General features: G+C 40.5%; 2 protein-coding genes across 8 annotated transcripts; both read left to right on the top strand.

Annotated features, from left to right (window-relative positions):
- The first annotated feature begins 5476 nt into the window (after positions 1 to 5476).
- Positions 5477 to 10867, top strand: cfap100 (cilia and flagella associated protein 100). 4 transcript variants are annotated; one of them, XM_029166084.3, is made up of 14 exons: positions 5477 to 5691; positions 7715 to 7819; positions 7972 to 8200; positions 8286 to 8350; positions 8609 to 8772; positions 8872 to 8952; positions 9091 to 9272; positions 9369 to 9399; positions 9506 to 9524; positions 9601 to 9755; positions 9830 to 9959; positions 10031 to 10233; positions 10335 to 10428; positions 10632 to 10867. In XM_029166084.3, the coding sequence occupies exons 2-14, from the start codon at positions 7724 to 7726 to the stop codon at positions 10758 to 10760; spliced, it is 1578 nt and encodes a 525-aa protein (XP_029021917.1). In that variant the 5' UTR covers positions 5477 to 5691; positions 7715 to 7723; the 3' UTR covers positions 10761 to 10867. The 4 variants fall into 4 exon arrangements, with proteins under 4 accessions (XP_029021917.1, XP_029021915.1, XP_029021916.1 ...); XM_029166082.3 differs by having other exon boundaries at positions 9354 to 9399; XM_029166083.3 differs by having other exon boundaries at positions 9091 to 9275.
- Positions 10868 to 11326: 459 nt separating this feature from the next.
- ap1ar (adaptor related protein complex 1 associated regulatory protein) lies at positions 11327 to 16856 on the top strand. 4 transcript variants are annotated; one of them, XM_029165744.3, is made up of 10 exons: positions 11327 to 11525; positions 12478 to 12526; positions 12622 to 12648; positions 12914 to 12945; positions 13348 to 13444; positions 13616 to 13714; positions 14170 to 14234; positions 14636 to 14709; positions 14828 to 14950; positions 15250 to 16856. In XM_029165744.3, exons 1-10 carry the CDS (start codon positions 11455 to 11457, stop codon positions 15519 to 15521), a joined length of 909 nt encoding a protein of 302 aa, XP_029021577.1. In that variant the 5' UTR covers positions 11327 to 11454; the 3' UTR covers positions 15522 to 16856. The 4 variants fall into 4 exon arrangements, with proteins under 4 accessions (XP_029021577.1, XP_029021580.1, XP_029021579.1 ...); XM_029165745.3 differs by having other exon boundaries at positions 11328 to 11525; positions 14173 to 14234; XM_029165747.3 differs by lacking the exon at positions 13616 to 13714 and having other exon boundaries at positions 14173 to 14234.
- The last annotated feature ends 412 nt before the right edge of the window (positions 16857 to 17268 follow it).

Here is a 17268-nt window from a genome sequence, read left to right as displayed (position 1 = left end):
TTTCATCTCGCCTCTCCTCCTATCGAGGCAAGCACTGTATAAATAGGCACACTGGAAATAGACCTTCACTCTCAGAGGAGCCTCTCAGGAGAGGGCCCCGACCAACGGCCAGACTCCCAGCACTCAGATGTAGGCCACACCGTTACATATGAGGTGATGCTTTGTGGAATCCCTTCACATTTCGTGAACAGGTAGTAGTTCAACACTTTCGAATCAACATGAGTTCCTTTTTATATTCTAGAAAGTTTTTAAAAAGAATCTCTGAAACATTCGTACTTTCATTCATTGATTGTGTGTGGGACATCATTGTGCTGTCTCTCCCAGTGTCTTCCTGTGGGACTGAGCAGACGCACATGATCTGCACATAGAGCGGGTGTTTGTAGAATACTCAACGTATAAACCTCTGCTGCAACTCCAGCAGATCTGTTTGTTAAAGTCCGGGGAGTCACTGAGTCATTGGTTCAGTCAGTTTGTCAGTGGATCAGGTCAGGTTTGAACACTAGCAACATTACAGCCCTCAGGTGTTTTCCAGCATTTGCTGTGATTTCTTTAATTGTTTGTTTTGTTGAACAAAGACTTGTCTTTAAACCTGACCTTAACTATCAACCATCTCTGGACAATGTTGCCGTCATGTTTTACATGAACTGATTCTAGTATTCTTCCATTTTTGTCTGATAGCGGATGACTGTGTAACACAAAAACCGCCATAACAAAGTTAGACACATTATTTTCTCCTAGTACGAACAAAAGCATTTATTGCGATTTGATGACTCAAAGAAACCAACAAATTTTGCTTCCCTGAAACTACATTTGTGGCATTACTATAGTTCTTGATTTGTCAATTAGAATAACATGGTTTTCTATGTATATTGTGTCATTTCTAAGAGTACTTAAATTTTGCTGTGTAAATTTTTATGTTTAAGTATAAAAATCATCTAAATGAAAGCTGAGTTCTCACTCCTTCCAGTTCTACCAGTTCTATTTCAGTCTTTATCAAATCATTAGAGACAAATCTGGCTCTGCTGCTACTAAGTGTGTCACTGGTGGGTTCCCAGCTAGTTGCTAACAGTGTGCCATTAATTCTGAAGTCTGTACAAATGAAAACAGCTCCATGCTCCATCTGGAAACGAAGATGAGAGGAGTGAAAACAAACTCAAACTGGTGTGAGGTGTAAAAACAAGGCAAAGAGTTACAAACGGCTGCGCTGTCCTTCACGTCACACAGTACAGTTAAAACAGCAGACGCACAACTGGACACACTGTCATCCTGAATATGAAGGAATGTGATCACATAAAATGTGACGTAGTTGAAGTAATGTCAATCAAAGGTGATATAAATAAACACTTTGACAGCATCAGACTTTCACAGACACTCAAGATTAAAGCTGGTTCACATCTGCAATCATCACGTTTTTATTTTCAATTACTACAAATATAATATATATACAATTATAAGAGCCATTTAAGCCGTTAGAGTCAATTTTTCAGTTATATACTCCAGACTTGTTGCAGCTGTTCCACTGAGACGTACAGGTAGGGACTGTTATCGTGACTGTGTACCACGCGTGAGAGGGGGCGCCTCAAAAAGAAACCCTGATGCTGGCTCTTATACTGCACTCACCCAGTCATAAAGGTTTAAACAACACGCATTGTAGTTTTGTTAAATGATCTATGATCTGAGAAAATATTACGTCGTGATTGCACTATAAGCAAAAGGGAGAGCGGGAGAGAGAGAGAGAGAGAGAGAGAGAGAGAGAGAGAGAGAGAGAGAGAGAGAGAGAGAGAGAGAGAGAGAGAGAGAATCAGGAAACTCTCAGAGGAGGACAATGGTGCTGAACAGACTCTAACCCAAATCTCCTTCATTTTTTCCCCTGAGTGGCACGGCACTTTAAAGGAAACTGATTTGCCTGCAATTGTCTTCTGATTAAATCCTAATCTATTTTCACCCCTCTGTGCGGAGAGAGCCTTTGTTACAGGTCCTCTTCTAAACTGTGAGCTTCATACTGTATACTGTCGTTGAGGGGTCAGGGCCATTTGCGCATCATGTCATCACAAACCAGAAGTCAGTATGTTGTCAGGGGGCAACGTGGGATTAGATCAGTGTGTGGAGCAGCTGCGGACAGTGGGTCATGAATAAAGTTAAATGTCCAAAACATCCCACTATTGGTGAAATCATTACAGACTATTATGTTCCTAAAATACATTATCTCACATTTGGGACAATTATCAGGTTTAAATCACGTACATTTGTGGGCCAAGGTGAAAAAGCTCATTACCCTTCATCATTAGTGCATTTGTTCAAGCGCTGGATCCCGTCAGTCTCATTGGCAATTAACTTTCCTGGGGTGCAGCCCATGTGCACGTGTAGTTAAAGTGCTCCCTGCTTTGGTAAACTCAAGACGAGAATAGAAAGAAACTGTTCACTGAGCACAAACTACAGTATAGACTGTGGGAATAATGTGGGTCAGCGAATGAGACACTTTTACATATGCCTCAAGAATAGTTCCCACAAAACCTCCAGCTGGTGCACGAAAACTTTTAAGTCTGTTTCATTTCGCAAGTTAAAGCTTTCGCCTTTTAAAATGTCCTTCTGCTGCCAGATTGCCCAAGTGTCTATATTCAGTCTGCGTTTTTCTCCCGAAAAGACCGGGCGTCTGTCTACTAACGACTTTTTAATTATATGAGGATTAATTCTGCTGGGATCAAAGCCGACAGGCACGGCCAGAACCCCCAAATATTCTGTTGTTCATTCCAAGTGACGAGAGACACCAAGTGACTACAAGTGTAAACAGAAATGCAAGCAATATTATCATTAATGAATTAGCACCTAGAGGACTGAAACAAGGAATATGAGTTTGGTTAAACAGAAGGAAAACGGCCTGGGTACTGATTGTATGTCAGAACTCTTCAGCAGCAGCGTGAAGACATAATCTGGAACTTTTCTACTGGAGTTGTGTGACTCAGTAGTGACTCAACCCACTGCCAGTTTATGAAGTGTTTCGTTTTGCTACACACCTCTGCAACGACCTGCTAGTCGTTAAAGTGTCCAGTTTTGAGTTATTGTTTTTATAAGTGCTCATTTTTTTCTTTACAATTCCTCATTTCTTTAACATGCAGTCATTAGTAAACATTTAGTCTCTTATGATCATAAAAATCTATTTTATCTATTATCAGAGTCGCATTAAAGTTGGACATCCAGCGGCCAATCTGCTGTAGCAAAACCAGTGTTTCATTTTTCCTTTTGTCACTGCTTTGGAATTTGCCAAACCAAATTTGTTGTTTATGATTATCTCCAGAAAATGATCTTCTGTTTCTGTTGCTAAACTATGTTGACTATGGTTTGATGGAAAAGGTACAAAACCTCTGATCCATACGGGTTCAGCATCACATTAATCCTAAATGTCAAAGTTTAATGCGTTGAGTTTGTGAAAAAATAAATATTTGTCCTTTACATTTAATGATATGCTGTACAGTAAAAAATTAAAATCTTTAACTGTGCAACATATGGTGACAGTTAATGTCTCTGTTCTGTGCAACTAAACTAGCATTAGCTGTGGTAGTCAGTGTCCTATATTTAGAATATCCTTTCCTTTTTTCCCCAATTCCCAATTCACATTGTAATAATTCATTCAATTAACCAGACTAGAGGGAAGCATAATCATTATGACATGTATAGTTATTCAAGAATGTTCATTAACTGTTGAGGCTTTACCAATCATGCCCTTCCAACGTTTATTAAATATTTGTGACATGATTGATCTTTTAAATTGAGTCATAGTGAGGACGAAGCCTCCTCCTTGGAGCTGATTTGTCATTCACTGGAGCAATGTAAGGAAAAACTGCATAGACTCATCATGTGTTATCAAGTTAGCTAAACTGCAGTTCCTGGTCCAACTGTAGGTCCTGTCCTGGAGTCCGGTGCTGAAAGGTGCAATGAAGAAGAAAGTGATGGTTGTGAGGTGTGGTCTCGACAACTCTCTATCTGCCCACTTTGTATGTGTTTATTTATCCACACACTGAACTTTTTTCATTTTATGTGATCAACTGATACAACTGATACAATGTGTTTTCATACAATTTGTATTACCATTAGTGTGGAAGAGAAGATAAGAGAACAGAGATAAGAATGCCCCATTCTCTGCTCAGCTCAAATAGGAGTTTGTGTACCTGAATGACACCAGGAGCTATGTTGTCGAGGGTTTAATGCCCCTGCTTTGGGTCTCGCATGGCAAACAGGTCCTGGGTGACGAACCAGGCTGAGAGCGACAACAAATCCAGCAGGAGCCCCAGGACCCGCTGGAGGGAGGGAGAGGGGGCTATGTCTCTTGGCTGGCCTGGGAACGCCCTGGGGTTTACTATATATATTTTTTCATATAAATACATATAATGTACTATAGATGTGCATCATTTTTCTTTACGTGTTTATATGTTCATTTACGTTTTCTACCTGCATCTGTCTTAACTATGTTCAAAGAAAACCTGCCGATCCCACTATGCAAGGCAGAATGTTCACCTCTTATATAATAGCAATACCCACTGTCTTTGGGCCACATAAGCGGAGGAGGTGGAGGCTGACTGAAGAGCTCAAGCAGATCATGCAATTCCGTAAGAAACCAACTGCTTTTAGATTCTATTCATACTATAGCAACCACGGTTCCGTACAGTGATACTGTGTAAAAAGCAACTTCCACTACAATTGTTTCAGTAAGGGTGCCTCATAAATATTATTCACGCGACAAGAGATATGCCAAGAATTGTCTGAAGACACGACAGAAAAAGGAAAAAAAATCTTTTTTAACCTTCGAGGACAAAGATGGAACGGTTCCGTCAAATCTGAATAAAACATCATTCCCCTCTCCTCACACAATGTGCCCTTTTCCTTTTGTGAGAGCCAACACTCCCCCATGTGTTTGCATTACTTTAACCTGACAAGCTGACACTGGGATTTCCTACGAGCCAGTGTAGTGTGTGGGCAGCTTTGCAGAGCTGAGATGTGCAGGGTCATGTGTGAATGCGTGGGAGAGAATGTACAGTGTATTCTAAGTACAGTACATTCACTAGTAAACAATGAACTAAAAGAGAAGTTGGAAATCGACTTAGCGTTTCCCTGGAATGAAACCATCACAGTATGAATAGTTCTACTATTCCATATATAAATACAAACACACATATTAATCCTTGTTCTGGATTTTATCATTGTGTTGGACTTTGGGCTCATTGGAAGCTGCTTGATTCAGATTTAGTGATGTGTCTGTGCCATCTAGTGGACAAATAGAACAGCTAGCAGAAATTATTATGGAGAACATTTAAAACTTAATTAAGTTATAAATATATATTAAAAAAATAAAACTCTTCAAACAATTAAATGTTTGTGAAAATTATTGTTGCAAGCATCTAAGAGAACCAAATTATACTTTTACACACAAAACTGCAGCTGCATGTAGGATTTGTACAAACATTACGTGAATGCAACCGCTGCCATGGCAACAGTACATAAACGAACAGCAGTGGAGTCGGTGGTTAATTTGTTGTGCTTAGTTAGCGCTAGCTGTGTGTCAGACGGGTTTTACGTTGCTAACTTACGCAGTAGCCTTTGTTTATCACGAGAAACAACAACGGAGACTTAAACTTATCGTTAGCATGCTATGCCAAACGCTACATTCACCACCTCTGCAGTACTACGGCGTTTGAGGTGAGTTCACTGACTGTTCGTAAATATTGGTAATATAATAGATTAATTTTATAATATTATTATAATATTGATATTTTGTGTGTAAACAATGACAAATTCACGGTTGGCGGTTCACAAAGTGACTTAAGTTTTGACCAAGGAAAAAAAACACAACAAAGCTAATTTGCTCTTAGTACTTTATAGAGTCCTCAAAGAACATATCAATTTATTTTATTGTGTGCTTTTGGAGTAATCTTCTACTAAATTACCATCATGTGCCATGTGCTACATGTCATATTTCTGCTTGACTTACAAAATTATTGTGATTAGATCATTATGAACATAACAAAACCATAGAAACATGTTGGGTTTTATTATGTTCACAGTGAACGCAATGTTTTTCAAGATTAATTTTAATATGATGTAGATGTACGTCACACAATACATAGCGTTATTCCTCGACATGAAATTACTTTTGTAACTTTTAAAAAAAGGATGCCATACCATATCTTGAATATTTTATAATATTTTTTCATAATTTCAAAACCAATATATGTGTGTTTCATTAGTGCTTTAAATTACATAGTAATAAACTTTGCAATGCTTTCATGTACATGTTTAAACTCGTGTGTCAGCATGGTGTACATTATAAACTCAAATGCAGCATCACGACTCCTCTTGCGTGTTCGTTTTCAGTCCCGTCCCGGCGTAGACCGGCCAATTTTTGACAGTAATGTTTAATTCAGCGCGAACTAAGACAGGACTGTCTTATAGTGTACGTTTGATGCAAACTAAGAACTGTACGTAAAGATGGCAAAATAATTTGTTAAAAGATAGATGTCCACTTATTGCTGTGGCTTTTTTGGTTAAAGTGCCTGTCTAGTAAAAAGAAGATCCTAGGTTCCAATCCTAACTGTGCCTTAGGGTAATAATCATACTTACATACAAAATTGAATAACTTACAAGTTAAATATTTGAGAATGTTACTCACTCGGACATTAAAGCATAAACCAAATGAAACTAGTCATGTGACATTTAGAGCTATAAAATGCTTGCTAACCTTATAAGAGACTTTAGGTGGATTTTAGGAGAGTCACTTTACAAACATAAGCTTCAAGGTGGTTTTTAACAATTGTCTTTAAAAAATTCTCTCATGAATATTCTCCTAAGCAACATGTTGACTGCTGGAATAGATGGCATTTGTTGTGGCATTTTGGTCTTGACAGGTCACCAGGTGGTCAATATCTCACATATTTGCTGACACATCACTTTTAGAGATCAGCCCACTAAGGGCAGTGCTGTCAGCTAATTTAAAGTGCACTCAAGCCAGCAGCCCTGTTCAGAGGTGGTGATGGTCTTGTTGTTTCCTGCCTGTAATCTACCTGAGTATTTGAGACAACTTGCCCTGGTGCAGGTCTCATGAAATGGTATTACATGTGAGGTTAAAATATAGAAAATATAGAATACCAGAGAGTCCAGGAGCCAAAGGATAAAGTGGAGAGCCAGGTTATGACAGATGTGTTTGCTCTGCAGGCAAACAAGACTGAGAACACAACGTATGCGCCACTGGTCCTGTGCACCTTTATTTGTCACTGGTATGAATGATTAGAATTGGATGATACATGCTTCTAGTCAGATGTTGACAGTGTCAGCAAAGGCTACTAAAAGCTGGTGAGCCCAGGAGAACCTCTGAATATCCTAATAAAAAGGACTGTGTTACTGGCCTGAAGGGGAGATCAACCGCCATTCCACCAATAAAGGAGGGCTGCAATGTGGGCCATAAGGGGTTAAAAGATTTCTGCCAGGTCCACATTTGACTAGTCAATTTTAATATTCGTATTTTGATTGTAACATGCAGTTAAACTAAAAGTTGAGTCAGTGCAGTGCCACATTCTAGAGGAAACCCAAGAGATCACATTAAAACAAGCCAGTGCGTTAGTGTTGGTTTGATGATGGTGATATGCTGGACACATGATGAACATGACGTTCAAAAGGAAAACCTGCAGAAAATCTAATAAGTTGTTGTGTTTTCTTTGCTCCACAGAGTGCAGGTATGAAGAAGAGAGAGACACGACAGAGTCCATTTAAAGTGCCAGACAGCAAAAGCATTTTTCAGCTGAATGTAGCTGTACAAGAGGACCTTAAAGAGGTTGGTGTGCGTGCACGAGCGATACAGTGACTGTAAAACAAGCTGTTTCACATCCACCGAATGATAAATGTGTGACTCAGTGTCTGCAAAAAAGGTCCAGAATCGATCTTTTGCTCGGCTGAAGTCGTGCTGTTGTTCTCCTCTCTGCTCAGGAGACGCATAAATTCCTGGCTCTGCCGATATATGAGAAGACGTCCCACGCTGCAAGAAAGATGGCCAAGCTGAAGATAGAGCTGAAGGGAGAACTGGAGGAGGGGGAGGAGGGGGAGGAGGGGGAGGAAAGGGAGAAAATGAAAACTATTAAACATGTCAGGAGAAATGAAGCCCTCCCCAAACAAATGACTGGCAGACATGAGCTGAGGACGGCCATGATGAAGCGAGGTGAGAGGAGAGTCACACGGTGCTTTATCCACCTATTTAAACCTGCTGCGTGTGTTACAAACCATTATCCGCCCTGTGTCCCCAGAAAACTTTACAAAAGAGAGCAAGCATGACTTAATCGCCATGGAACGGCAGAAGGCAGTGTTGGAGGTAAACCGCTTCAGGGGTCATGATCTTCTGTGCTGCATCATTATTTATAGATCTGTAAACCAGAAAAGGCGTTTTTCTCTTTACTGATGCAGATTAATACTGATTTATAATTGGGATGCATTAAGTAAACAAGTACCACTAGCTTCCATGCTTCCACTCCTGTGTTGTTTAAGGTGATCAGCTAGGTTTTGATTGTTTTGGTTAGTCAGTATATTCATATCTAGCTTTTCTTTCCTACCTGGATTGTTTGGGATGCAGCTGGCCCTGATGACGAAGAGGTCGGACATCCTGAGGATGGACAGGGCCATTGCAAAAGAGGAGAAGCAGCTAAAGGAGCTCGAAAAGCTCATTGAAAGAGACAACCTCAAAAGCGAAGAGTTCCTCAGAGAGAATGAGAAGAAGTCTGTGGAGGCCCGCGCATTGTGAGATTTTACTTGTTTACGGTTGATCTGAATGACACTTGTGTCAGGTTTTAAACACTAGTGATTTCAGACATTTCTTTTTCCTGTTTTTATTGCCAGTTATGAACAGGAGGCCAAATCCAAAAAGGAGAAGACTGTTGAGATCAAGAAACTGAATGCTGAAACAGCAGCAATAAAAAGGTAGCGTCTGCCTTGATGTCGTATTATAAAGATGTTTGTGTGAGTTATCCACGTTTTTAGGTCTAAACCCACAAAAGCTGTAAAGGTTAGAAGGACGTGGTCTCATGTTAATGAAAATGGAGTCTTTCTTTATCATAGTGAACTCACCAAGTTGGAAGAAACCCTCATGGACTACACCAGATACAAGGATCTTCTGTTCAAGCTGTCTCCTCCAGAGTGGCAGGAGGCCCAGAGAGCGAAAGCCATGAAAGCAAAACCCCCCTCTGACAAAGAAGCACAGGATGAGCACAGCAGGGAGCCTGAGGAGGCGGCTGCTGCAGGTGGCAAGTATTTTACCTTCATGCAAGGAGCCTCAACAGGAAGTGGGAGGCTGTTTCATGTTCCTATTAATGTGCACATAGGGTCGGCGATGACAGCGTCTGAACCGGACAGAGAGACTACTCCCCTGTAAGGAAACATCAGCATACTGACGTACAGTACACAGCACGCTGGATTCACTGTTAACTTATTTTAAATCTGCTTTACATGCTGCTGCTAAAACCTGTCTGAATAGTGAAAGCTCAGACTATGAGGTTCGTTTTTTTATCCTAAATCTTTATTATCGTATGTATTTTTGCTGTGCTCTCAGTTTGTGACGCCTCATTGCAGGATGAGCCGGAGCTGTACTTTACGGAGCCCCAGCAGCTTCTTGACCTGGTGACAGAGCTGAGAGAGCAGAACCTGTCCCTCATTCAGAACTCCACACGGGGGGAGGAGACTGTGGAGGAGCTGCGACAGGTCATGGAGACAACCAGGGAGAAGATGTGAGTACGGAAGGTGGTGGAAATGCAGGCCATGTGGTAAAAAATACTCCCCTCTGCGCTTCCTCTGTTTCCAGCGAAAAAGATGAAGAGCACCTAGAGCTGCAGATTAATGACGTCAACCAGAGGATCGACAAGGAGAAGGCGAAATACAACAAGCTCAAACAGAAGGTTCAGCTGCATCTCTCGCTGAACACAGAGGACCAGGTGAGGAAGCGGCAGCCGATGTGGTGGCATCAGGCAGCAAAGCCATGTTGAGTGTGCCCTCCTGCCTGCAGGACGCGATGTTTGACGCGCTCAGTGACAAAGTGTCAGAGGTGCACAGCAGCTGCGTGGGTGACAGGATGGCCAACCTCAACACCTTGGAGAAGTTGGCCAGCCTTGAAAGCCACATGGTTTTACTGCTGCTGAGCCTTGAGAGCATCCCGAAGGAAATCCTGGAGATGATGAGGAAGATCAAGGACAGCGAGAGGAGGACCAGGTACGGAAGGTTCTATTGGACAAGATCAGTCAGTCACATTCATTGCAATGCAGCCATGAAAATACCGCGGAAGGTAAACTACAAATCAAGTCTCGTTGTAGAGAACGTGAAGAAAAGCTGAGAGAGCAGCAAGAGAAACAGAAGGACAGAATGAGGAGATACTTGGAGAGATCTCTTACTGACTCCAAGAGAACAGTAAGTCCTTTGCAGAGTATTTATTTCATTGAAATTGAATTTCAGCGCAGTGTAATGACATACTGAGTAAGAGCTGCATGAAATTTGCTGTCAATACTACTGTTGTAGGACATTTCTAGTGTCCTAATTTAATTTTACTAATTGGGATAAGTTCAAATGAATCAGAATTTGAAAATCTGGTAACTCTTGGCTATTTTTTTCAGTGCGGAAAGAAGCTTATGCCCAGGTGCATGCCTGTGGTCCAGAAAGTCAAGGTCGTTAAGAAGGACAACGCCCCTGCTCAGGACGAGATTCATGCCTACCTCTTCACCAGTGATGAGACAGACTCGTGATTTATAGAAGGGAAATAATGCACAGATCATTGTGATAAAAAATTGAAGTCATGCTTGTTATGTTTGTCAATAGTTGGCAGTAAATAAATAAAGCAAGCAAATGTCAATGGGCTCTTATTAGTACCACCCAAATGTATTTCTTCAGGGAATCAATCTTATTTTGGTACTTAAATCTTCTTATACGATTTCCCTCACACCTATGTGTGTGTGAATGTCTTCTGACCGTGGGAGGAAGTTGGAGAACCCGGGGAGAACATGCAAATCCACACAGAAAGGCATATTTTTATTTATTTAATGACTATTTAGTTATTTTGTGTGTGTCATTTAGCTCATTAATAGCTGCGGATCAGTAAAAAAACCAGATGTTAAGGTATCTATAATATATGGACTATTTTCTTTAGTTTGCTTGTATATTAAGTTTCAAACAGCTACACCAAAAATACTGCTTATTTATCTGTAATAATAAGCACGTAATTCATAATCATTCGTAAATATAAAATGTGAAATACGCAAATGGCCACTAGGTGGCGGTGTTGAACATTTCCATTGGTGAATAACCGCAGAGGAAAGAGATGAGGAAGCGTTCGCAGCCGTGGACTGGACGCAGACATGAAGTTACCTGCGGCGCTACGGGAGCAGCTGTCAGGCGGTTAAACTAGCTGGCAGCTGCTTAAGACTAATATTTGACAATGCGATGGGAAACTGCTGGGCATACTGTGTCGGCCTCTTCAGGAGAGAAGCCAACAGGATCCAGAGAGGAGGCGGGTGAGTCCAATAGGCTTTAGCTCCCTGAGCTAACGAGTTAGCTTGATAGCATCATGTGAACCAGCGTATCCGGTTACGGCGTTAGCTAGCCGTGGGTTAGCCGGCAACTGGTACACAGTGCCACAGTGAGTACTGAGACAGTTTGAATTCTCCGTGTTTTAGTCAGGCAGTGATGCTGTAACCAGGGATAAAGGCCCGTCGCTCAGCGGCTGCGTCCAAGGCTGTAGAACCTCTTGTCCAAGCTGCAGTCAGTCAGTGCCAGCAGGAGTCAAGACCCCACCCCTATTGTGAACAGTCTGGACATGACATTTAGCCAGATCTCACAAAATGAGGGCATTAGAGGTTCCCTGTGAACACCGGTGGCTGTGGGTAAATTTAATTGCAGTTGACGTTTTGACAAGTCATCGCAGAAAAGACAGGGCGTAATCAATAACACCATAAAGACGTGTTTTACTTTATCATTAATAAATGAACCTGCGCTTCTCTTGCTGTCATCAGTGTTTAGCCAGCAGCTGCTGCTGATTTTGAATTATTTGACATCTGTAAATTGTCATGTTTTCAAAATCAGAAGCAAATTGATAACAAACTTCATGATAATTAAGTCAAAAACATTTCTGAAGAACTGAACATTGTGGGCCAGTATTCTTCTTTAAAGTTGAGAGACTGTTGTTGTTGTGTTGTGTAGTGGCACTGATTGTAGGTATTTTATTCTGTATGTACAGTATTACACAGTGTGATTAATGCCTGCATCATCATTTTCACCAATAAGCCGACCGAGTGTAGCAAACGTCAGGTTCTTTCCACACGTTCTCCTTCTGTCTTATATGGAAGAAGTTCAGATAGCTCATATGTCTGTACTTTGAATAATTCAAATGTATCTGTATAAAATAGGGGGTGTTAACACAGGTTTCGACATTTCAGCGTGTTTATGTCCTGTTGACTGTTCTTACAGGTCCAAATATTTTCGAAGTAGTACCACAGGAGAGCATTACACAATAGAGGTATGAGGCAAACGTTTGGTAGGCTTTCTTTCCTGTTTGATTCGTGGACGTTCGCCCAGTGCACTTTCTAATTGTGAGTTTTTAATTCTTTGCAGTTTGAAAATTTGGTGGAGAGTGATGAGGTAAGTCTGACTAAATTAAGACCTGTTCAGGTTTTTCAAGATGACATTGTAATACTGAATATGTGTTTTATACAATGTAATGACTAAATAAAAGGTTTTAGTGTGCAGCTGCTTCCTACATTCATGTTGCATCACACTATGATTAGATACTAAGGTTAAACCTGCAGCATACATCACTTTAATAAAGCAGTAGCTTGATTATTTGATCAGAGTTGTATTGGAATTCAGTGGTACATGGTCATGTGTTATGCTTGTTGTTTTGCAGGGGGAGGGAGAGAGCCCACAGCCGTGCCCCAGGTAAGATGTCGTATGTTACTGAGATGCAAACCCGTACAGAAACATTGGCAGAATCTTCAAGTAACATTGTCACAGGTTGATCCCAAAGTTTAGCATGTCAGTTTGTGAATTTGAGGGTGTCAGGATTGCATGTTTGCACCCTTGGGTGAGAGGGTCATGCAACCATTTTGTAGCTTCAGTAGGACAATTGTCAAACTTCTGTATTCAGAAATATAGAAATCTATCATGATTTTTATCATTAATATGAAAAGTCAGAAAGGGGCAGCATTTCTGAAATGAAGTTAAGTTGTTAAGTGAAAACACAAACACATTTTAAGGGCTAATAAAGATGATCACAGATTTATGTCATTGTTTAAAAAAAAGTGTTATTTTTCAGTATATGTTGTTAATTTCTAACTGCAGACCCATCAGTGAAGATGAGATCAAGCACCTCAGAGAACACCGCTACACTGCAATCTCAGACAAGCAGGTCCTGATTGACCAGAAGCTTCAAGCAGAGGTACGACACCATATCGATGAGCTTCTGGCTTTGTTAGATTAACAGACCCCCTTGTTCATTTTACGTTAAAACCCCAATTTTTGCTTCTTTTTGATTTGCCGCATTGCTTTTTTCTGTTCTGTAATTTTCTGTTCTGTTTTGTGTTTGTTTCATTTCGTTGTTTCTGCTCAGTTAGAGGCACAAGAAGAGAAGTTAAGGCTAGAAGAAGAGGCTAGAAATGCCGCCCAGCGTGAGGCCGCCAGGTTGGCACGTGAACGCAAAATGAAGGAGGTGAGGCGGCACTGAGCGCTCCCTTCTGTCAGTTTGACTTAACTGCCTGGCCAAAACAGCTGGTCCTGCTTGAGAACTACTCTGCATTCAGCCTCCTCTCCTTGTTGTTTTGGTCTCAGCCAATTATTGTCATCTAGTCAGTGGCACTGGTTTGTTTGTCAGTGCTCCAGTGACCTGGCGTTAGTATTATAGTCTTTCTAATTCATTGACACATCCTAGCTCCAGTATGAACTGGAACTGGAAGTGAAATATGCAAAAATCAACTGTCTACTACAATTTTGTTTTAGTTTGTTTGTTTTGGTTTGTTTTTATTGAGTTTATGCCACATTCCACTATCTCTATGCTCGTATTTACTTTATAGCAAAACCATTGTGAAATGGCTTTTTGAAATTGAAATATTCTGTATTAAAATCACAGGTTTTACTGTTGACTCTACCCGTTGTCTTCTTTGTTAGCAGCTGTCTGCTCAGAGGACACGGGGGAAGGCAGATGGCTCCGGGAATGAACCTCAGCAGAGAAAGTGAGTCACTTATGTTCACTGCTGAGCTGGACCGTTCTTAAGATGAGGACAAACGGTGGTCTGAGGTTCTGCACATGTTTCAGTAGGCAGCATGTCTGCATGTATTACAGGACTGGAAAGAGAAGTGCTTCAACATCCTTAGGAGATTTGAAAAAACACCTGCAGCAGCGGAAAAACAAAGTGACCAGTTTTAGAATTCACTGCCTAATTATAATTGGCAGTTAATACCAGAAGGGCCTGAAAGCAGATTATTCCTCATGCTTTGCAGTGCTAGTAAAAGGTGCTGTATCCGCTTTCAGCTTCTGAATCTTGAAAGCAGGTCTGAGGACAAACATTAGCAAAGAAGCTTCTTTTAAGCTCCTTCAAATTTCATTGTGAATGGTTTTTATCGACTGTTTCAGACGAACCTCCGGGGAGGATTTCGACGTCTACCTCCAGAATGTAAAAGCCCAGTCTGAGGCTTTCAGGAGCAACAGTAAGCCTTAATTGTATTACCAATATTATGCATGTGTAAAAGATTTTGCGTAATAAACGGATCAGAGTTTATTAATTGCCAGTTAAGGTGATGAAGCACTTGTGCACTCTGTTTCCAGGACTTCCCTCTGACACAACCATTGTGACTCCCAACACGGAGTGTAGCTGGGATTTTACCACTAAGACTCGCTCAACCAATGACGATGGGACATCACTGGATCTGGAGTGGGAGGATGAGGAAGGTGAGACGCTGCTTTCCATTTAGACTTTGCTTTGGCACAAACATACGTCTAATAGTCTATTAGAGCTTTGGATGTTTGATTGCATTGGGGAACCAAGTTGATTCTCCTTCTGCCTCTAAACCTGAGTCCCCGAAATATTTGCTCAGAAACACAACTGATGTTAAATTCTATATTGCACAAAATTGAAAAGAGCAAAAAAAGAAACAAGGACATCTTTATAACATGGATCGCCACCTGAAGCTCTTTTTAATGTCAGTGATATATTCTGTGTTAATAAAGCTTGTGTCCTTACTTTGCAGGAATCAATCGAGCACTTCCAGCGTGGGAGAGGTCTCGGACAGAGGAGGACATCCTGCGCGCAGCCCTGAGGCCTGGCGGCAAGCAGATGAACAGTGGCCCAGCCTCGGCCTCGGAGGACTCCAATGCACTGGAGTGGGAGAATGACTTTGTGAGCACCCACCCTGAGGACAATGCGGACGCTGAATTTGAAGGGTTTGTCAATCCTGTCCTAGACACTCCCTCAGAGGATGCCTCAGACTGTGGCCTCAGGTTAGAAAACCAGGACAGATAGTGTCCAGCACCAAAGGAGACTTTTCTTGTATCCTCTTTGTGTCAAAGCTCACCAGCTTTTTGCCTCATGAATGGAAATGTACCTGCTTTTCATTACGTTTTTCATATGAGATGCTGATGCTGCAGGACTACATTATGGATCTCTACACTACACTAAGGTGTAGTCATTTTTTAAATCAAATTTTTATTTTCAGTGCCTTCATTTGCGGTGTTAGCGAACGATTTTGTTCATTGTAACACCTGTTACATCCATCACCATATTTATTTTCAGTACTTAATGCCAAGTTAATAGTACAGAAACAAACACATTGTGAGGCTGCTTTGCAGGCTGCTATTAACTAATTGGTGGAAACTGAATGGTTTTACTGGTTTTGAACAGAGGCGTTGTGCAGAATAAATAATTTAGTTACTTGTTTTAAATTCCAGTGAGGAGAATACGTTCTGAGCACCAGGGCTGTGAGCAGTGCCTAGAGACTTAGTGATTTCACAAAAAAACTTTGTGATTGATTGCACATGTTTTTTTACTTTGAGATGAACCCTAGTTAGCGATATGTATAAAGCAAAACCACCCTCAAGGAAGGAATCCAATTCTAGTATTTGTTGTGTAATGCAAATTTAAACAGGCAGAAGTTTTATGCTATTGCTCTAAGACACAAAGGACCATCATATTCTAAAGACTGATTCAGGACATGCAACACAAGTAGAGCTCAACACAAAGACAATGTTTACCAGCTTTAAAGATTTAATGAATGTTCACCTAATTTGACTTAATCTAAACATGTTCATAACCTGAATGTTGTGCACTGCTAGATATAAAGCAATATGTTTTGAGGGAATTATCAGAGTTCGTCTTACGAAACATGCAAACTTGACTCTGTCTTGACTTTCTTAGAATGGATCCAGTACCGGCCTTACTGGTTCGGCTGTACAAACAAATGTAGTTCTTGTGTATTACATTTGTGCAACCTGATAATTTGACCTATCCCATACTGTTTGGTTGAGCACGGGTCCGCACTGTAGCTTTTCACACCAATTAGTTTATCTGTTTGAATTAAATGCATTTTATAGGTTGCACTCAAATGCAATGATTCACAGATTCACTTGTAAGGAGGAAAATATGCACTATTATTGTGTAGATGGCACAGGTTTAATAGGTTTGTAAATGAAATCAATGTGTAATTAAAAATGTTTTTTTAAAAAGGCATTTTAATGTTATGTTTGCTGCGATTACACTGTATGATGACTCTAATTAATCATTGATTCTGTAAAATGGACTTAACATTCCTTGTCACACTGAGTTTAAGGTGAAAAATAAAAGGCCTTCGGGAAATATTGACTATAATGATATTTATACTCTGGATTTAAAATATAATAGTTATACAAGTAATATTTCACAGTGTCTGGATAACAAACAGAAGTAAATGATGAACCTAAAAGATTGTTTTGTTTAATTTAGTTCCCTGTAGTATGAGCATCTACATGGAATTTTCTGGTCTTAAACACTTCCGGTGATAAAGCCCATCAATCAAAGCTTTTTTATTGTACCATAATTTTATAGAATTTAGTTTATTTATATGGTAAGATGAGGAAAACCACAGGAGTTAGTGGAGGACGAACATGCAGTAGATAGTACTAATTAATGCTACTATCAGTCTGGAGTAAATCTCAGAGACAATACTTTTTCTCATTAGTAATCCTAATTGAAAGAATATAATAACAATTTCCTACAGCATATGTCAGTTATGCTG

Source organism: Betta splendens, chromosome 10, assembly GCF_900634795.4.
Source record: "Betta splendens chromosome 10, fBetSpl5.4, whole genome shotgun sequence".
Taxonomy (NCBI): domain Eukaryota; kingdom Metazoa; phylum Chordata; class Actinopteri; order Anabantiformes; family Osphronemidae; genus Betta; species Betta splendens.
This window is presented reverse-complemented; position numbering and strand designations above follow the sequence as displayed.